The 23,210-nt window shown below is 41.4% G+C and overlaps 1 protein-coding gene across 1 annotated transcript; it reads left to right on the forward strand.

Moving 5' to 3' along the window:
• Nucleotides 1–1,730: 1,730 nt before the first annotated feature.
• Nucleotides 1,731–21,414, forward strand: LOC116265781 (uncharacterized). Its single transcript, XM_031646690.2, is given in 3 exon segments — nucleotides 1,731–3,545; nucleotides 3,548–3,911; nucleotides 21,009–21,414. Coding segments are annotated over 2 exon segments (2,034 nt in total). The 5' UTR covers nucleotides 1,731–1,840; the 3' UTR covers nucleotides 3,877–3,911; nucleotides 21,009–21,414.
• Nucleotides 21,415–23,210: the final 1,796 nt, after the last annotated feature.

Raw genomic sequence — 23,210 nt, forward strand, 5'->3', positions numbered from 1 at the left:
GCAATATATAGAACATTTGATAAATCAGATATGAATATGAAGGGCTTATATGATTTAACTCCAATATACTGTCATTTACGAGAAAGACAAGTATAGTTGAACGATAAGAAGAGAAGAAAATGAAAAGGTAATGCCAGGGAGAGATCGATGACAATTAAGGGTGGGTAATGGGTCAGGTATTTAAGGGTGGGTAATGGGTCAGGTATCCATTGAATAGTTTGGTACCCTGCCCACGGTGGATGGGCTGGCTATTTGACATTCCAACCGCCGCGATAAAAAAAAAACCTTGCCAGGTTGGGTATTGAGGGCTCTACCTGCCTGAATATGTAATTAAAATTCATTTCTCCATATTCTCTCTCTCTCTTTATATATATATATATATATATATGAGAGAGAGAGAGAGAGAGAGAGAGAGAGGATTGGCAAAAATCAGACACCTATGTTAAAGAATAGAAACCAGACCCTTTGATTTTGATTTCAACAATCATTTTAAATATAATATGAATATCTTCATATATTTATAAAGATTATTTTGATATAAAACATGCTCAGAATTCAATTTGTTTTAATGAAAATATTGATTCTTTTAGTATCTGTTCATTTTTTTTTATGAAAACACCACTAAAGTCTAACAAATGATCAACTTAGTATTTATTTTGCATCAGCTCAATCTTAAGATCATGTCAATATGGTTGGATTGCAAAGAAAAGAATACTTTAAAAATCAAAATCATAGGGCCTAATTTTTACCACTAACACTAGGTGCCTTGCTTTTACCAACTTCTCTTTCTCTCTCTCTCTCTCTCTCTCTCTCTCTATATATATATATATATATATATATATATATATATATATATATATATATATATATATATATATATATATATATATATATATACTTGTTTAAGCTCATTTATCAACTCCCCTTTTCACTTGATCTCTAAATCTAAAAATTACAAAAAAAAAAAAAAAGTAACGTAACTTAAACTAGCTTAGTGAGTCTAATTGAGCAGAGCTCCTGTAACTCGAACTGGATTTATTTATAAAATCGAGTTCTCAGTTAAGTTCAAGCCTAACCAAACGAGTGTGAGTTGATCTTGAGTGGACTGGACTAGTTGTGCAGCCTTAAAATAGGATCTCAATTGGGTTCGGCGCCAGAGAGGTAGCTCGCTGGAGCAAAATATTACGAGGAGAAACGGTGGCTGCCGGAGAATGATACAACTGCATGGAGGGCAGAAGCTCGAAAGTCATCTAGAGCTCAATCAGGTGAAAATTTTCCCGAGCTATGTTCCAATTACACTTGTTAATATAATCCACAAACAAATAAATAAATAAGCATATATTAGGTATAGACAAACTTTGCGTTAGCTTCATCGAGGCTTTTGTTTGTAATTGTTCACATAAATCATTTATTTACATATTAATACTTCCTAATGAAATTATTTCTTTATTTGCATATTGCAGTCCCGAGCCGTTGATATTTTGTAGGGCCTGCCCCTCGGTTACTCGCTGCACCGTTGGTTCCCCATTTTTTAATTCAACCGAGGCGTTTCTTTTTCCAGTCAAGGGTCCGACTGCTGGGTTGGGATCTACTCCGGAGACTTCCCAGGGGATCCGGGTCTGAACCACCCAATGTAGAAAGAAACCGACCCGTTGCAGCCTCTTTCCCTAACCCAATCTCCAGTCGCGTGGGTCCATCCAGGGAAGGGTTAAATTTCAGAAGGGTATTTTAGCCTTATACAAAACCTCGCGAGCTTCTTCCCGGGCCCCCTCCCTGCAGCTCCACCAAACCCTGACTATAGCCCTACTTCACCGGAACCCCGGCCGTCCCTTGCCGGAAAATGAGCCGCTGCGGCCTCTTCTTCTTCCTTCTCTTCCTCCTTGCCACTTCCACCTCGTACGCCTTTCCGCCCATCCTCGGGCTTGACTCCTTCTTCTCCAACCAGCTCCTGCGTGACCCGAATGCCGTTAACGACTCCTTCAGCTTCCTCCCTCCCTCTCTCCGTCGATCTCTTTCTTCCACCTCCTTCTCCCACCTCCATGACTACCTCTCCTTCCTCTCCGACCTCACCGTGGCTGTCCACGTCGACCTCACCCTCGTTGGCTTCCCCCCATCCGTGTCCAACGACCACCTGTCCGGGTTTCTCTCCGCCGCTCACGATGCCGACGAATTCTCCGTCATCGCCTCCTCCTTCCTGCCGGAAACTCACCGTCTCGCCGTGAAGCATCGACTCCAGGTTGGGTTCGTGCCGGCAGCATCACCGTCGCTCGAGGTTGCTATCCAAGACGCTATCCGCCGTCACATCGACTCCTCAGCCTCCACCATGCGGTTCCCCTCCGCCCTCCATGCCGTTCCATTCCACGTTGTCGATCGGATCATCGGCGAGGACTTCGCTAAGCGGAAACAGAAACTGGGTTACACAATGTATCTACTGAATTTGAGCCCTAGCTCGAAGCCTTATGCGTACACGTCGAACCAGAACGACGACTCGCTGGCGTTCTCGCGGTGTCTGGGGACGGTGTGGATGGCGAACGAGAGGTACATGTGGGTGGATCTCGCTGCAGGTCCAGTGAATTACGGGCCATCGATTTCCGGCGATGGACTCATTGCTCCTGGCGAGTTCCACCCCTTGGCGGCCCTTCACGGCCGGCCTAAGTCGGAGAAGGCTTTCTTTGCGGACGTCGCCTCTTTGATCTGGAGCGCGTACCGATCCTTGCTGGTGCCTTCACTCAGGATACCTGTCTTTTTTGAGGAGAATTTGATCGTTCGTTTTGTTCACGTCTTTGAGTCGGAGACGAAGGATCCTCGCGGCCTGGATTTTCAAACAATTGAGAAGGCGTTCATCGATGAGGCACGAAGTGGCGGTATGTTGTTGGGCCGTCAGAAACTGAAGTTCGAGAAGTACGAGGTGAAACTCTCAAGCTGTGCTATCTGCTCGTTCGCCGTCTCAAAGGCGATGAATTCTTACACTTCACGGTTCCTGTTCGAAAACTACACCTTGATCGTGAACGAATACCTGGATTCGAAGAGCTTGCACGATATCATATCGAGATCCGGGGAGGAATTGAAGCGGTCCGCTGGAGTGCCTCCCGTCGATGAAGAATTGGGCAGAATTATTCCTGTTTACGTGTTTGACCTCGAGTTCGATAAGCTGTTGATGCTTGATCGCTACCATCAAGCTGTCGCATTCAAGGATATGGTCATTGCCGTGAGGACTCGGGGCTCGCAGAGCGTCAGTGACTACAGCTGCAATGGCCGCCATGTGATTGTTCAAGCTCGTGAACTTGAGAGATCGATTGTTGGTTCCATTCTTCAGAGCATGTGGGGAGTATCCCCTACCCATATAACATGGAGTCCTCGTCATAACAGTACTCTAATTGACTACACTTGGAGCATAGGGCAGACGCCATTTGGCCCCTTTTCGGATCTTCACTCCCTCTCCTTCGTTCAGAAGGATGCTGCCAGGAGGAACGTCCTTCTTACGACGTTGAATTATACAATAACAAGCGCAATTGATGTGCTTGATGCGGTTGCGAGATACGGGGGGAGAAGAAACTTCTAAAGATGAACAACTTTGTTGAGTTTGTGCAAAGGTGGAATGTGCTAAAGTACAAAATTGAGAGGACAATATCCGCCATCTCCCATCTTGATTTTGAAACTGCCTTGTTTTTCACGAAGGCCTCAGATCATGACCTGTATGCTATCCACACGCTGGTTTATCAGGCCTCACAAGAACTGGAGGCTTCCCTTGATTGTTTCAAGGATCCACCGTTCCCATGGGTATCCGTTGGCTCGAGCATGATGATTTTCTCTGCTTTGTTGTATGCTTACCTAAGAAGGGATACGATCTTCAGGAGCAAAAGAAAACAATTTTGATGTGCATCACAGCCTGTGCTTCGCTTGTCAATCCGGTAAGCAATTAAATTTAAGCGGCGGATTTTGGTCTTTTTGTGAAAGTATTCTTGCCCCAAAGCTGTTCGCAAGTACTGTACGAGATTTTGCATTGGGTTGTCTTCTTTCTTTGCCTTGTCAACCTTTTGCATTGCATTGAGAGTATGCTTTGTTCCCTGAATGGCAATATCATCTTGGTAGATGTTGCACTTTGGTCTACTTGTCTATGCAATGCTTTGGTCTACTATCTACTTTGGTCATGATCGATGAGGAGCATAATGTACTACATGTTTTCCGGGATGTTCTCATCTAGCTAGATTTGTGTTGCCAAACTGTTATTTGCTTGTGCTGTTGAAAGTCTAACTTTTAGAGTCTTAATCCATCCTTCCAATATTTTTATTGTCCATTTTATAAATGATAATTTCATATGAAGACAGGCATATACAAATGCTTAGACACATGATTATATCTTCCCTAAATGGCATTTGTATGACCATCGCTTGGATGTGTTTGTTGAGAACTTGAGATTGAAAACAATATTTTCCTGTAGCTTGACTGGTTTTGGATAGCAATGGCAGAGGACGTACATAGCAAATTAAATCAAAATTAGCAACATGCCAACATGTTAGCCGTTGGCTAACAAGGGCCGTGAGGGAGGAAAGAGAAGAGAAGAGGGAATGAGAGAGAGAAAGGCAATAAAAAACCATGCTTAATTAGGCCAAATCTCAAGCTTAAGTACAAGTAATAACTGGTTCGGACTGGACCGACTCTTACTGATCCATACTGGAAACGTCAAATAACAAGACCTAGTAGAAATAAACTCATTCTGTCTCCCACGATCCCTAGATGGATCGTAACAAATACTCCCCCCTTTAATAACACCTTGTCGTCAAGGTGTGAACGATGGAAACCGCTTCTGTATGTCCTCCGAATCTTCCCATGAAGCTGGTAACTCCTCCTCGGAGAGCCACTCAATCAGCCACTGTACCATCCACTTTTCATTCGCCTTGAGTCGTCGTACTCCTACTCGACGTAGGGGTTGTATACCAAAAGGGGTCGCCAAGGCGGGCGACTGCTACAACTTCTCCTTCTGTCGGTGGCTTGAGGCAAGCTTGGAGTTTGGAAACATGAAAGACCGAATGTATGGTGCTGCCCAATGGTAATTGCAGTTCGTAGGCAAGATTACCGACCCTCTTTAAAATCTGATAAGGACCAACATACCTTGACAGCAACTTAGTTTGGCCTGCCCCTCGCATTCCTAGCAGCCGTTGGGGGGGCCGTCTTAGGAAAACCCATTCCCCTTCTTGAAATTGAAGTGCTCGATGATGGCGGTTGTACTGGATTATCATGCAATTCCGTGCTGCTGACAGGTGTTCTTTTATATCCTTAAGAATCACATCGCGACACTTCAACTCCGTATCAACCAACTCATCTCGTGCTGTCCCCAACTGATATCGACGAATAGTAGGAGGAGGGCGCCTGTAGCCTACCTCAAAAGGGGTGGTGTTCGTGGATGTATGCCAACTTGTATTGTAAGCGAACTCTGCTCATGATAGATAGTTGACCCAGGTTTTGGGACGCCCCCACAAAGCATCTCAAATAAGTCTCAAGGCTTCGGTTTACGACCTCTGTCTGCCCATCCGTTTGCGGATGATACGCGGTACTCATCTTAAGTTGAGTCCCCTGTAGTTTAAAATACTACTGCCAAAAAAACTAAAGAAAATCGAGTCACAGTCACTTACAATGGAGCGTGGCATACCGTGAAGCTTCCCCACTTGCTCTTGAAAGGTCTGCGCTACTGTTTTGGCTGAAAAAGGGTGTGCAAGCGCTATGAAGTGGGCATATTTGGAGATATAACAGATTTTTCCCGAGTGGGGTACCCTCGATGATCCATGTATATGTCTTCCCAAATTTGCTCGAGAAGAGGAAGTGGCTGTAAAAGCCAGCATGTCGAGTGGTCTCATACTTATTGCGTTGACATACATCACATTGTCGCACATAATCCCGCACGGTGCGCTTCATTCTTGCCCAGAAAAACGCCGTCCTTAAACGCCGATAAGTCCCTTCTACTCATTCATGGCCTGCGCTTTTTGAGTCATGATAATGTGAGATTAAAATACCTGGCAGGGCTGTCCCGGGCGGGATATATACCCGACTATGGAAGTAGAGGTAAGGAAGGTGTCACTCGTAACCATACCGTCTCGTAGGATTCTGTAGAAGGTCGGTTCGTATTCTTTGCACTGACACTGTTGACTGGTGGACGTGCTGAATGCCTGTTCAAATGTTGCACTGAATGGCCGATAAAGTCCAGAAGCCGTGACCCTCCTGCACCTGTCGAGAGAGACTGTCTGCTGTCGGGTTTTCTTTCCCGCTGCGATGCCTAATCTCAAAATCAAAACTGAGCAGTTTCATCACTCAACGCTGCACCGCCGGTACCAATGTTTTCTACTGTAGACAGTAACGCAGGCTGTGATGGTTCGTGAGCACCACAAATTTCTTACCCAACAAATAATGCTGTCATCTAAGAACCGCCAATACCATAGCAATGAGTTCGTGCTCGTAGGCTGATTTGCTGCTGAACGTGTGTCCCATGGTGCAACTGAAAAATGCTATCGGATATTGGTCTTGGCTCAAAACTCGGATGCATCCGTCTCTATTTCAAACTGCATAGTGAAGTCGAGCATGCGTAGGACCGACGCTGACATGGTAGCCTCTTTGAGTTTGGCAAATGCTTCCTCAGCTTGGTCAGACTATCGAAACTGATCCTTTTTGGTGAGATGTGTCAAAGGTGCTGCGATACTGCCAAAGTTGCGCACGAACTTACGGTAATAACTAGCCAATCCAAGGAAACCACGTAATTCTCTAACCGACCAAGGAATGGCCCAGTTGCGCACTGCCAGGACTTTATCATCTTCCATCTTCACGCAACCCTTGCCAATCACATGGCCGAGGTAAGTGACTTCACTCATTCCGAACGAGCACTTGGAAAGTCTGGTGTGAAGGGTGTGCTGTCATTTGCACTAATGCGCTTCTTCATCTGCATTAAAGACAAGGATGTCATCAAAGAAGACCAGTACGAACCTGTGCAGGTGCGGTCGGAAGATATCATTCATGAGAGACTGGAACGTCGCAGGAGCGTTCGTGAGGCTGAATGGCATCACTCAGAACTCATAATGCCCATTCCGGGTTAAAAAAGCTGTTTTAGGGGCATTCTGTGGTGCGATCCGTATCTGATGATACCCGACGCGAAGATCCAATTTCGAAAATAGGGCTGCACCCCTGAGTGCATCAATGAGGTCTTCCACAATAGGGATGGGGTAGCGATCTTTTATCGTTATAGCATTCAAGGCGTGGTAGTCTACACAGAACCGCCAATTGCCATCCTTCTTGCGAACAAGGAGCGCAAGAGACGCAAAAAGGCTGCGACTAGGTTGGATGGTTGCAGCTCTATGTAGTGGTCATAGGCGCATGGAGGAGGTAATCCCTGGCGAACATCGAACACATCTGAAAACTCCTCCAGCAGGGTAGGTAGTCGCGCATCTGTGAGGGTGGGGCCTGGCCTCTCTTTCCCCATGGCGCTGGTCATGAGTAGCACGTACGAAGCGGCTGCCCCATGTAGCATCTTGGACGTGGCGGTCCCTTGGACTGGTTGTCTTGGAGTAGCCGACGGGGTTAGGTGTCTCCCATCCGGTTGTGTAACATGCATTTTCATGTTAACGAAGTCCCACACCACTTTGCCCAGCCCCTTCAGCCAGTGGATGCCCAGGACGAGGTCTGCTCCCGCCATGACTAGTGTATACAACTGTACCGAGAACCCATGACCCTGTATCTCCAATTTCTCATCGGTGCACCGCCCTTGACATTTTAGGGTACTTCCATCTCCCACGACCACATCAAACATGGGCTGATGGTTAATTGTACACCCCAAGGTTCTAGCGGATTTCTCACAAATGAAGTTATGTGTGGACCTGGTATCCACTAGTACGCTGACCTTTCGACCTCAGAGACGGCCCTCAACGCTCATCAACTGTGGTACTTCGTGACCTGATAAAGCATGGAGGGATATTTCGGGCGGCTGAGCGAGCTCCACTTTACCTTGCTCCTGTTCGCCAAGAGTCTCCGCCAGGGACTGAAGGGGTTGGAGATGGATAAATAGACACATCCCATTGCACTGATCGGGGGGTGGTCGTAGTGACTGTGGGGGTCGGAGTCCAAGAAGTGAGTTATTTATACCAAGCATTCTTCTTATGGCTAGATCCCGTGGAAAAAGAATTTCACGTTCTTCCTTTCGTTTTCGAGAAGGAAAGATTAGGGAAATCCTATTGATTGCTGCTTTCTCCAGACCTCCGGGAAAAACATGAAAAAAAGGCTCGAATGGTACGATCCCTCCGTCACCCCTTTCATTCTGGGGTGATCTCGTAGTTCTTGGTTTGTGAAGATGCGTTGTTAGGTGCTCCATTTTCCCCATTGAGGCCGAACCTAAACCTGTGCTCGAGAGATAGCTGTCCATACACTGATAAGGGATGTATGGATTGTACACTCCAAGGCTCTAGCGGATTTCTCACAAATGAAGTTATGTGTGGACCCGGTATACACTAGTACGTTGACCTTTCGACCTCAGAGCCGGCCCTCAACGCGCATCAACTGTGGTACTTGGTGACCCAATAAGGCATGGAAGGAATTTCGGGCGGCTGAGCGAGCTCCACTTCACCTTGCTCCGTTCGCCAAGAGTCTCCGCCAAGGCGTCCTCACCCTCTTCCTCAACTAAGTACATGTGAAGTCGTCTACAGGCGTGTCGCGGTGTCCATGGTTGGTCACAGTAAAAGCAAATATTTTGACGCCGTTTTTCACGTATATGTTCTGGAGTAACGCGGCGAATAATAGGGTGGCTTGTTGGTTTGCCTGTGTTCGCCCGGCCTAGTGGTACCTCTGAGCTCGCAGCGGTTGCGCCATGAGGACGAACGACGGTCGCCCCTCGCCCGAGGCTCTGATATCAATGCTGCTTCTCCTCCACCATACGAGCTATGGCAAAACAATCATGCAGGTTGAGGGGTCACATTCCTTGCACCTCAAAACGATTCTCGTCCTTGAGTCCTCCAACAAAGGCACCGATTAAGGCTTTCATGGGCCATCCCCGCACCATATTGCTCAGTTCTTCGAAACACTCTTGGTAGTCGACGACCGACCCCGTGACTTATTTTGGAGAGCTCTTGGTTGTAGTTGTAGAAACACGAACACGGAGAAAAAGAATACGAAGAACACGAACACGGAGAAAAAGAATACGAAGAACACGATGTAACGTGGAAAAACCCTCAACAAGAGGAAAAAAACCACGGGTGAGGAGGAGCTGGTTGCCCACTAGACTCTCTCTCTCTTAAGATTTCATTACTCATAAGGATTAGGGTTACACGACTTAAGTAATGCCCAACAAGGGCTACAAGATGGATCGGGTATGGATCTGGACCCGGTCCCGAGACCCGTCTAACATACTTCAACACTCCCCCACAAGTTGGGCATACATATCAAACATGCCCAACTTGGATACATTCCTCTCGAACAAAGTCAAGGATAGAGCCTTCGTCAGAACATCGGCGATTTGGTCTTCAGACTTCATGTAAGGTAGGATTAATTCCTTAGCATCAATCTTTTCACGAATGAAGTAACGGTCAATCTCAACATGCTTTGTTCTGTCGTGTAGAACAGGGTTGTTGGCTAAATAACAAAGTTGAAATAAACTCCTTCTGCCTCCCACGATCCCCATATGGATCGTAACACAACATGAGGTCTTTCTTTTCAAATCGTTATGGGGAGCTTTTAGCAATATTCAGGAGCTTTTGATACAATTTCCTGCAAATATGTCTGAGATAAACCTGCCTTCATAAGTGAAGTTCATTGGTTTCATTTGGTATCTATGTAGCTGCTGGCTAGATGTACAGGGCGCTTCCACACATTGTACATATAAATCTGGTCTGGGTATTTCATTTAGACAATAGAATTGAGTCGCTTATTCATCTTTTAGTCTTTTACCATAACATGCTCATTTGGAAAGATCAATTCAGACAATTGTGAGGAGTTCGGTTAGCTTTTAGAAGTTTTTGGATAGTTCCGGTTTAAGTATCATTGGTAATAATTGTTTTGTGATTCCGTTATATCAGGTTGATATGAATATCTAAACTGTTAAATTGCCTTGCACCCGTCCCACAGGTGCGGGTGCAGCAATTTTCAGAAAAGACTTAGTCAGCAGGTGTGGCCAAGATAGATACATGCACACACAATTATCCCCAAACAAGGAAGTTTTCAATTAACAAGGTATCATTTATCCATGATTCAATGGAAAATAATAATTGTTACATAACTAAGCAATCAAGTAATATAGTTTTTAGCTTGGAATCAACCTCATTAGAATCATATTTATGATTCTTCTATTGTCCCATTAATATCTTTGAGGCTTTCAATGTCAACAATAAAGTCATCAAAAGAAGGAATAACAGTTTAGACTAATCCCATGTTAACATTGTTACAGCCGGCAGCCTTAGAGAGAGAAACATACCTTCATTCACTAACCCTAATCTCCATAATAAAGAGATTAGGGTTGAAGAGAGATTTACAAAGTACATCAACAGAGGAATGTTTAAAGAGACCTCCTAACTATTAAATATTGCAAAGAACCACCTAGAAACATAAACTCTTCTAATTCAACACTTTCCTTCAAGCTGGAGCATACATATTAAACATGATCAGCTTGTTACAACGTCTAGAAAAATCACCAATAGGGAGAGCTTTGGTGAAGATATCTGCAGTTTGATCTTTTGAAGGGACATGAATAGTGGCAATGGTTCCATCTTGAACGAGATCCCGAATGTAATGGCAGTCCACTTCAATATGTTTCGTTCTCTCATGGAAAACCGGATTGTTTACAATGTATGTGGTTGCTCGATTGTCACAATACATCTTCATGGGAAGCAGAATCGACACACTTAGGCTAGATAGCATGGATTTAGCCCAAGTCATTTCAGCGGCAGTTTAAGCCATAGCTCTGTACTTCTCCAGGATATAAGGTTGCCTCCCAAATACACATAATCCTGTGGTAGATTTCCTGTCTTCGATTGAGCCAGCATAGTCAGCATCACTATAGGCTTCCACTTCCAGGGTCTTGCCTTTTGTGAACAAAAGTCCTTTGCCAGGAGATGATTTCAGATATTTGACCACCATTAAAGCAGCATCCCAATGAACTTTCTTGGGTCTTTTCATAAATTGACTTAGTTTTTCCATTGCAAAGCTAATGTTTGGTCTGGTCACAGTAACATAGAGGAGCTTTCCAATAAGAGACCTGTATGATCGAGAATCGACTAATTCTGATTGGTCATCATGAAGATGTATGCGTGGATTCATAGGTAGATTGACCGGTTTAGCTCCTAGCATCCCGGTGTCTTGCAATAAATTCATAACATACTTTCGTTGAGAGAGAACTACACCTTTCCTGTTGCGAGCCACCTCTATTCCCAAGAAATATCGTAGTTGACCAAGATCTTTCGTCACAAAGTGTTTTTGAAGGAACAACTTTTTATCAGAAATTTCTTGATCGGAGTCACCTGTTAGGATAATATTATCAACATAAACCACTAGAACAGTCATACCCTTGGAATTCTTCTTGATAAACAGAGAATGATTAAGAGGGGATCTCGCAAAGCCACACTTTGGGACTACCTCAGAGAACTTGTGAAACCATGCACGAGGACTCTGTTTGAGTCCATAAATAGCTTTTTTCAGTTTGCACTTTTCCATACTCCCCCTGTCGGTGGTTGTTGCATATTGATAGTCTCATCGAGATCAACGTACAAAAAAGCATTTTTGACATCAAGCTGATACATGTGCCAGTCATGGTGTACAGCCACAGAGATGATAAGACGATGGTCCCCAACCAAGCAACAAGAGAGAAAGTCTCGAAGAAATCAACCCCGTAAGTCTGCGTGTAGCCCTTAGTAACCAACCGAGCTTTGTATCTTTCCATAGAACCATCAGAATTATATTTCACTGTGAATATCCACTTGGAGCCAACAATGTCAGAACCAGGAAGAGGATCAACAAGTTCCCAAGTGTTTCGCTGAACTAATGCATCCATCTCATCTTGCATAGCTTGTTTCCATTGGGTACCTAATAAGACCTGTTGGTGACAAGTAGGAACTGCATGGGCCGCCAGAGCTTGAATAAACTGTTGCATACTTTTACCAACACCGTAAGTAGAAACAAAATGAGATATAGGATGTAGAGTACATTGTCGCTTGCCTTTGCGAAGAGCAATAGGTAAGTCTTGACAGAGATCAGATGGACTAGGTATACTCACTTCAGATGTACTTACTGATAGAAATCTAGCACCAATATCTGTAACCAGAAAACAGTACTCACGCAGGAAGATAGATATATATATATAGAGAGAGAGAGAGAGAGAGAGAATGAAAACAAGAAGAAACTGAGGAGAAGAAGCCGTAGCCAAAATGGTTTGCACGGCCTCTATTTATAATCCCATTTCCAGAATTCTAAGAGTCTCCAATCATAGAATCCTAGGAGATTTCACAAGCTCCAAGGACATTAATTACATCATAGAAACCTAAGAGACTTCACATGTTACAAGGATATTAACTACAACATAGAATCCTAAGAGACTTCACATATAACAAGGATATTAACTACAACATAAAATCTTAGGAGACTCTTCACATGTTACAAGGACATTAAATATCTTAACACATTCTACAAGGAGGTGGAATCCTAAGAGACTCCTCTTCAACGTGCTGGTGAAGGATTTATATTTTAACACCCTCCCTCAAGTTGTGCATGGTTTTGCACCATGTACAACTTGCCTTTTAGAAACCAGAATCGTTCCTTTGTTAATCCTTTTGTAAATAAGTTTGCAACTTGTTTATCTGTACGAACATAAATAGGCTGAATCTCCTTGTCTTCCACCTTTTGTCTAACAAAGTGTTGATAAATCTCAATATGCTTTGTTCGACCATGTTGTACGGGATTAAAGGCAATGTTAATAGCGCTTTGATTATCGCACATTAACATTGATGTTTTAATCTTTTCTCCAATGTCTTCTAGCAAATGTCTAACCCATGTAACTTCAGCAGTACCTGCAGCCATGCATCTGTATTCAGCTTCAGTGCTGGATCTTGCTACTGCCTTTTGCTTTCGACAACTCCAAGACACAAGATTACGTCCAATGAAAATACAAAAACCAGAAATGGACTTTCTTTGATCGGGATCTCCAGCCCAATCTGCATCTGTGAATGTCATAAGTTGATGTCCAGTAGTTATATTTTCACTCTTACCATAAACTAAGCCATCTCCTGCTGTCCCTTTAAGATATCTTAATATTCTTTTGACAGCATCCATGTGAGTATCTCTAGGTGCATGCATAAATTGAGATACTTGATTCACAGCATATATAATATCTGGTCTAGTAAATGTAAGATTTTGAATAGCCCCAACAATACTTCGATATTGCGTAGGATCTTCATATAACTCCCCATCTTGAGCACTTAGTCTTTGATTTAGAACACTAGGAGTTCCAACAGGCTTACAATCAGACATACCTGACTTTTTCAGCAGATCCAACGTGTATTTCTATTGTGTCAATGTGAGGCGATTATTGTGCCTATCAATCTCCACTCCAAGAAAGAATCGTAAATCACCAAGCTCTTTCATTTTGAAGTTTTGCATCATCAAAACTTTAGCTTCTTCTATGTGTTTTTCTGAATTGCGTGTGATAACAATATCATCAACATATATAATAAGTAAAGTAAATATGTTTTCCTTTCGATAAATGAAAAGAGAGTGATCTAGAGGACATCTCCAAAAACCACATTCTTGAATCTTGCAGGAGAAACTGTCAAACCACGAACGTGAGGCCTGTTTAAGTCCATAAATAGATTTTCTTAGTTTGCAATATACTTCCTCCCTTAAATCACCATGAAGAAAAGCATTCTTGACGTCCATTTGATGTAGTCTCCATCCATATTCAACTGCCAATGATATAATCACGCAAATTGTTCCCATTTTGATCACAGGGCTGAATGTCTCATCATAATCTTCTCCATATTGTTGTGTAAACCCTTTTGCTATTGACCTTGCTTTGTGTCTTTCTATGCTGCCGTTAGGTTTGTATTTAATTTTGTATACCCATTTGGAGCCCACTACGTTCTTTTCGTGTGGCCTCAGAACGATCTCCCATGTTCCACATTCATGCAAGGCATCCATTTCTTCTTTCATAGCCTTTCTCCAATGATGTGATTTTGATGCTTGATCAAATGAAGTAGGTTCTTCCTCCTTGCCAACTTTTGCCATGAATAACTGAAAATCAAGTGATAAAGAATCATAGCTAACCCACCTGTGAATGGGATGACGAATGCGTTGGGATCTTCTAAGGTGGGGCATGTTGTCTTCTTCACTGTGAGCATCTCTGTCCCTTAGTCGTCGACTGTAGATAAGACTCGAATACCGATGTGCATCGTTGCTCTATTCTTCATTATTGCTTTCGTGATGACTTGATGACTGTGTTGGATCTTCTTGATTTTCACTTTGAGCCATATCCGACGGTTGTATTGCTCTCTCTGGATCTTCATTTTGAGGCACATCATTTTCTATAACAGGATCTGCATTGAATAACTGTGTACTGGTCCAGAGATCATAAGATTCAATGGTCATAGGCATTTCATTTGTATTATCAAAACTATGTTCATCTAAAATGACATTTCTTGAAGTTTTGATACGTTTAGTTGTTGGATCATAGCATCGAAAACCTTTATATTCATCAGCATATCCAACGAATCTACATTGGATAGCTTTGTCTTGAAACTTGTTCCTCAAGGAAGCATCAACGTGAACATAGCATACACAACCAAAAACCTTCAAGTTCTTGTAATCAGGTTGTTTGCCTAAGAGTGTAAAATATGGCGATTTAGACATCAAGAGTGTCATAGGCAAACACTTTATTATGTATACAGCAGTATGGAAGGCTTCAGTCCACAAGGAAATGGGTACATTAGTATCATGCATCATGCTCATGGCGCTTTCAACTATATGTCGATGTTTCTGCTCAACTACACCATTTTGTTGTGGTGTGTAAGGGCAGGAAATTTGTCTAGTTATCCATTTTTCACGTAGAAATTCAATAAAATCAAGCGAGGAATATTCTCCCCCTCCATCACATTGAAAATGCACCACATTGGATGAAAATTTAGTTTGAATCATGGCATAAAAGTTTCGAAATATGTGGGGTACTTCTGGTTTGTGTTTCATGAAGTAAATCCAGTTTAAACGTGAGTAAGAGTCAATGAATAAGACATAATATCTTGACCCAGACATGGAATCAATAGGGGCTGGCCCCTATACATCAGAAAAAATAGTTTCAAAAGGTTTGGAAGCCCTTTGATTTATATTATGGAAAGGTAAAACATGACTCTTACAAAGTCCACAACTTGAACATTTTTTGACACTTGAAGTAAGAGGTAAACTTGATCTTGGAATGAGACTATCTGTGACAAGTTTTTCAATGAAATGTCGACCACAGTGTCCTAGCCGACTATGCCACAAATCAGACTCCAAAAATTGGTTAGGGCCCCTTACTTTTGATTGAAAATGGCAAGAACTTGGCACTGATGACGCATTATGAGATAGAGAAAATGTCTTCAATCCTATATCAAAAGTGGATGAATCCTTGGGTAGACATTCCTTGAGGACGTACATATTCCCTTGACGCTCCCCTCTAGCGAACATTTTCTTCGTTTGGAGGTCCTTGACATAGACAGAAGAAGGTGTGAATTCAACAGAAGAGCTTGTATCATCAATGAGTTTAGAAATGGATATGATGTTCTTTTTGATATTGGGAGCAAGAACAACATTAGACAGTGATAGAGACGAGGATGACAATGGAATATGTGCATTTCCAATATGTGTAATGGGATGAGATTTTCCATCACCTGTTATAATGCAACTTCTACCGTAATGAGGGGATAAGTTAGTCAATTTACCTGCATTTCCTGTCACATGGGTAGCTGTACCTGAATCCAAGAACCATTCTCCCTGCTCATTTTGCTTTATAGTCATCTTTGAGAATGCAGTCATCAATAGCTGTTGCATATCTTCAGCGATGGATTTAGAACTTTGTCCTCCTTGTTTATAATCATGTCTTACCCCTTTGTTTTTATTTTGAGGATTAAACCAACACGGTGCCTTCATGTGTCCTTTCTTGTTGCACTGAAAACAAATTGATATTTTTCTTGAAGTATCCAAAGGAGATATACCTTGGTTATGTGGTGTTGGTAGAATGCCACGACCACCATGGTTGGAGTTCCCATGGCTCTTACCAAACTTTACATTCATAGCCAACACATTTTGGGAGTTCCCTTGATCAGTCCTTTCAATGACTCTTTTCATATTCATTTCATGTTGGAGAAGTTTACCTTGTAGTTCGTTGAAGGAAGGCAGAACATGAAGGACCTCAAGAGCTGTAATAAAAGCATGATAATCATGCCCAAGTCCATTCAAGGTTTGCTGCACCTTTTCCTTATCAGAAATGTTATTCTCTGAGGCAGCAAGTTGGTCTGCGACGGCCTTAATACGCCTCAAATAATCCATGATAGACATTGAACCTTTGCTCAAATTCTGAAATTCTTTTTTTAAGTACATAATTCGAGCTTCTGATATTTGGGAAAAGGTATCAGCAAGGGTTTCCCATAATTCTTCTGCAGTACAATCATCAGAAACTGAAAGTAACACTTGTTGAGATAAAGTGGACAAAATATACGCAACCAGACTTTGATCACGTCTCATCCACATAGCATGTTCAGGATTGCTGTCTTCATGAACAGCAATAACTTCTCCTGCCTCATTTTTTATTTCCTGTAAAACGGATATTGGTGGAGCCTTTGTTGAACCATTGATGTAAAACGGATATTGGTGGAGCCTTTGTTGAACCATCGAGATGTCCAAAGAGGCCTTGACTTCTTATGAAAGGCATGATTTGTCTTTTCCAGATCAGATAATTCTCATGGTTGAGTTTTTCGGTAATAAGGTGAGGAAGAAAACTTGAGGACATGCCAGAATGCGAAAGGTTTTCCATGACAGCAGAAAGGAATGGTATATAGGTAGAAGATGTGAGGGAAAGAAGACACGATATAACAAGATGTGTCCTTGGGTAAGCAAGAAGAAAAAGGAACAAGAATTGCGCAAGAGAAAAGTAAATTCAGGATAGAGACAAGATGAGAAAAGAGTTCTAACCAGATTAGACCTGTTTGGGCATTTCGTTTGGTAGAGATAACGTAACCTGGCGCTCTGATACCATGATAGAAATCTAGCACCAATATCTGTAATCAGAAAAAAGTACTCACGCAGGAAGATAGAGATAGATAGAGAGAGAGAGAGAGAGAGAGAGAGAGAATGAAAACAAGAAGAAACTGAGGAGAAGAAGTCGTAGCCAAAATGGTTTGCACGGCCTCTATTTATAATCCCATTTCCAGAATTCTAAGAGTCTCCAATCGTAGAATCCTAGGAGATTTCACAAGCTCCAAGGACATTAATTACATCATAGAAACCTAAGAGACTTCACATATTACAAGGATATTAACTACAACATAGAATCCTAGGAGACTTCATATATAACAAGGATATTAACTACAACATAGAATCCTAGGAGACTCTTCACATGTTACAAGGACATTAAATATCTTAACACATTTTACAAGGAGGTGGAATCCTAAGAGACTCCTCTTCAACGTGCTGGTGAAGGATTTATATTTTAACACTTACCTCCTGAGAAGCGGTTGGGAAAGGATCATGAGAAGGGTCCTGTCGACGTGTGTAGACCAGCGGAGGATCACGAAAGTTGGACACTACAACGGGAGAATCCCCAGAATGAGACTTGTAAGGACATGACTCCAAAGGAATAGGAGGAATAGGTAGTGGGTAAGATGACAATGACCTCTTCTCAGTAGAGGTAGGTAAGGAACTATAATAAGGCTGAGACTCAAAGAATGTCACATCCACACTGATATACTCCTTTTGAGTTAAGGGATCAAAGCATTTGTAACCTTTATGATTTGTGGAGTAGCCAATAAAAATACACTTAATGGCTTGGGCACTCAATTTAGCACGTGTGGGTCCAAGTATGTGAATGAAGCATGTGCAACCAAATACTTTGGGAGCTACTGGAAACAAGGAACGTTGTGGGTATACAAGTTTAATGGGATCCTTGTTGCCAATGGAGGATGAGGGTAAACGGTTGGTCAAGTAACAGGCAGTGAGGATGGCATCTCCCAAAAAATATGCAGGTAGATTAGTATGAAGCATTAGGGAGCGTGCCACATTTAAAAGTTGGCGATGTTTCCGCTCAGCTATTCCATTTTGTTGGGAGGTATGGGGACAAGTAAACTGAGGAGAAATGTCATTATCAGAGTAAAATTCATTAAGGTAGATGCCTTGAACTCAAGAGCATTATCAGTGCGAACGCTTTTAACAAGAATACCAAATTGGCTCTTTATTTCAATAATAAGGTTCTTGAGAGTACATATGACCTCAGACCTTTCTTTCAAAAGAAAATTCAAGTGACTCAAGAATAATCATCAACAATGACGAGGAAATAACGAAATCTAGACCTACTAGCAACTCTGCTAGGACCCCACACATCAACATGAAGAAGATCAAATAGTCCAGAACTGGACGAACTAAGACTTGATGAATAACTGCTACGGGTGTGCTTGCCAAGTTGACATGCCTCACACTAGAACGACTCTGGAACTGGTAGATGAGAAAGTAGGTGACAGAGCTTAGAGACAGATGGATGACCAAGTCTGAGATGCCATTGGAAGGAGGAGGACAATGAAAAAGTCGAGACGACTGCAATACCCACAGAATCAGACAGGAAGTAGATGCCCCCTTTCTCATAGCCTCTACCAATCGTCTTCCCAGTTTGCAAGTTCTGAAATGAACATACACCAGAGTCAAATGTAACACGACAATATAAATCATTAATCAATTGTCCAACTGATAAAAGATTAATGGGAAACTTAGGAGCATATAACACATTAGGAATTGTCATAGACTGAGAAATCTTAATATCTCCATAACCCATAATAGGAGACCATCTACTATCTGCAAGTCTCACATGACGTGTCTGAAGTAATGAGTGTAGCACGATAAACATAGAAGGCCTACTACAAAAGTGTCTCGATGCTCCTGAATCAATAATCCAAGTAGTACCTGTATCATGTGGAGCAGTATCAACGGACATAGCACTGTCTATCATAACTGTAGAGGCCAACGGTTGAGTAGATCTGTGTGCTAAAAACTCCTCATACTCTAACTTATTGATATTCACAGTCACAGTCTCAGGATTGGAAGAAGGTAAAGACCCCTCTACTACTGATGAAGCTGCCTGGATAGATCCAATAGGAGACTGTAATGAATTATTGTCGTGCTTAGATGCAACACCTTTTCCTAGGGGTATAGCGGAAGGACGACCAAGCTTATCCCAACATCTGTCTTCCAACTTAGGAGCATCTAACTTTACAGTAGAGCCATAAGAAAAGAGATTGTCTGTGTTCTTATGCTCATACTGCGTCTCTGTCTTGCCTTCAACGGCCATAGTTCACGACTTGACAATGTGATCTTAATCTGGTTGCACTGCGATACAATCAAGAGTATAGCATGCAGCAATCAACTTGAAAAAACTTAGGCAGTATATATATATATATATATATATATATATATATATATATATATATATATATATATATATATATTTTTTTTTTTTTTTTTTTTTTTTTTTTTTTCTCGCACCAAAAGCGGTCCTTAAAAGAATTTCTGTGAACTTGCTGCTCAGTGAATCAGTCCACCAATCACAGCAATCAATAAATGAACAAGAATATATGAACTTGTTCAAAACAGGCCACCAGGCTTCTACGAATCCACATATGCATATAAAAAAAACTTTGTTGTTCAAATCAGTCCACCAATCACAACAATCTATAACTGAACAAGAATATATGAATGAAGTTGCTGTTCAAAACAGTCCACCAGGCTTCTACGGATCCACATATGCATATAAAAAAAAACTTTGTTGTTCAAAATCAGTCCACCAGATTATAAAACAGACATTCAATCTGATAAAAAAAAATATACCAATGTTCAGCTACTCCACTTGAAGCCACTTTTCCAGAGTCATCAAAAAATATGATAAGAATATGGTCCACGTGCATTTAATCTTCCACGAGCTTAGATCTGAATAATAATGGAGTCCATGTGCTGCTATTCATCCACAAAGCTAGATCTGACTTACAACTTTCCACTGCAACTCCCACGCAGTTGCTTACGCTCCACTACATCCACGTTGGGGACCTAATCACAAATACCTCTCACATGTGATTAGGTTCCCCTTTCACGCTGCTTCACTAACTTTCAATCAGCAGAGAGAAGAGAGAAAGGAAGGATAGAGGAAAAGAAGAAGTGGGAAGAGATGGGAGAGGAAGAGGAGAAGGGGTCGCCGGAAAATCACGACAGCCGCCGACGGGGAAGGGTGGAGATCGCCGGCTCTGATACCATGTTACATCCGGCAGCCTTAGAGAGAGAAACGTACCTTCATTCACTAACCTTAATCTCCATAATAAAGAGATTAGGGTTGAAGAGAGATTTACAAAGTACATCAACAAAAAATAGAGAAATGTTTAAAGAGACCTCCTAACTATAAAATATTGCAAAGAGCCACCTAGAAACATAAACTCTTCTAATTCAACAAACATTGTGGAAGGTGCTATGTCTGTCTCAAAGTCAAATTCTTCTAGGTCTGTATCCCTAAAATTTGAATGATCCGAAGCAACCTGTAATATATAGAATGAAAAATAGAAAATATTAAACATAAAAACATAATGACTCTGATATAACACAAGAAAAGCAATAAACTGAAGTAACCAAACAAATACAATACCCATATTCTTTTCCCTTTTGTGCAAGAAGATGTAAATTAAAATGCAGAAAAACTAACTGCTCTGCATGCTTGGTAGTAAAGGTTTTCCTTTTGATATTATGCTTTTGAGAATTCATGGCTCAATTTCTCTCAACAGGATGATGTAGTAGGATGAGATAGTAATCTCATAGAAAGTTTTTGGAGCATGAGTATTTGTGGTCAATATGACACTCAAAAGGATTTTGTTCTTCGTCTTCTCTTGCCAAAACTGCATCTAAATGTCCAACCTTCAAGTACAAAAATGTTGCACGTTCAGGAGCATTTTCTTTTCTGATATAAGGTCTGAATAGTCTCTACATGGTAGTCTATTTTTAGATTCTTATAATCTTGATATGAAGGGACATGTCTTAGAGCTTCTCTTAGCCATTTCTTTGAAGTTAGAATGGTATTTTGGATTCAAATAATGAACTTTTTGTACAAATGCCTTTGTCCCATCTTGCTACTAATATTTAATGTATATGACAAAAAAATCTTGATGATCAAGTGTAATGTTTTTCTCTCATGCTTAAAATTTATAAATTTGATTTGCTCAATCATATTATCCAACATCTCATCAACTTTATGAAGCATGGGCTCGTCTTCATCAATTTCCGTCAACATGTCCCAATTGGGCTTTGTAAACTGTACAAGTTCTGGCAGTCTCCCACCCCAAGATCATCAAGAATGATGTTTTTACTTTTTAATCGCTTAAGCTTTTATCTCATGTTCAGCATGACAAAAATTTTAAGCTTTATCAGTCACCATGAAATCAATGCATTCTTTACTTTCTCAATTCTTTGCATTACAACAATGACAAAAACAATCTGTCTCAGCAACTGTTGGCCACTTCAATTTGGAAAAGCTATTAGATAAAGATAATGCATGTTGGTAATTCGCAATAATGTTTGTCACATCTCTTTTGAATGTTCAATCCATGAAAGTAACTCATATGCACCAAGATCTTCTGCTCTTGGTGCTTGTTGATTGAATATACATTTGGGGCTAAATTTAAAGTATCTGCTACTCATGGAGTCGAAAAGATCCGAGGAAAATTACTTTTCAATTTTAATTACATAAAAGAGCAGTGTCTTTGATGATCTGTATTACCTTATCAAGACCAAATTCTTTGATCACTTTACAAATGGCTGCCTCAAATGTTCAACATCTTTAGATTCTTCAGATGCAGCAACTATTCTGGAAACAGTTTCTTATCACATGTAACTGCAACAAAATTAACTTGTGGATGCTTTTGAATGTCTATTTGCTCACAAAAAGTAATCAATATACTAGTTGCATGCCATCCAAACTTTATATCAAAATTAAATCTTTTCCGTGTCATCTTTCTCATCTTCGAGAACTGATGTTCTTAGTCTTTTTAAACTTAGAGGCACATATCTAGATAATCTACAATTTTTGAGTGAGGTTACTGAACCTTTTCAATGAGGATTTCTTGCCATATTGAAAGGAATGAGGCTGGAAAAATAAATTCTTCTCATTTTTCAATTTGTTTATGCTCTTCCAAAAGTATTCTAACTTGTGTGTGGCACTTTACTCGTCAAGCTGGCCTTTTTCTTGTCTTTTGAAAACCATCATGCTTAAGAGTCATGGGAGCATTTCTTGCAATTCTATTGGTTCTATCTCTTTCCTTGAATTAAATCCCCATGTTCTTTCTACTTAAGTTCTTTAATGTATCTTCTATATTGTTCTTACATGCTCCAATTCGATAGTGTGGCATCTTTAATATATGCACCTTCTCTCTTGTGTGAGATCTAACGACAGAACCATCACAAAAAACTGCAAACAGAGTGCACATTCTTACCATCACTGGATGCATCTTTTGATACTACACTTGTTGCCTTCCAGAATGGTTGTTTCTCAATTGTATACACAACACTAGTTCGTGAGGCAGGTTTTCAAGTGCTAATATTCGCACTAGAAGAACCTCTATTAAAGTCTGAGAATTTATTTTCCTTTTCTCCATCAGTCGTCTTGCAAATCCTACCTTTGAAATTTCAAATTTAACTACGTTATAAGTAAAGCAATCAATTAAGAAGTTAAACTCATAACAATAATAATTAGAAAGAAATATAGCTTAAAGTGAGAGGATTACAACTCACGAACCAGAAAGGAGTCCAAAGGCTCCAATTCCCCTTACCTCAAACCAGAAAGGAGTCCAAAGGCTCCAATTCCCCTTACCTCAAGGGTCTTGGGCTGTGTTGGCATCAGCAATGATAGTGGGGCATTTATAGTGGTGCACTTTTCAAATTAAGAACTCTGCCCCAGCACTTGTAGACGCGAAATATGACTTGGTTATAAGTCT

This window comes from Nymphaea colorata, chromosome 12 (assembly GCF_008831285.2).
Source record: "Nymphaea colorata isolate Beijing-Zhang1983 chromosome 12, ASM883128v2, whole genome shotgun sequence".
Lineage (NCBI taxonomy): Eukaryota > Viridiplantae > Streptophyta > Magnoliopsida > Nymphaeales > Nymphaeaceae > Nymphaea > Nymphaea colorata.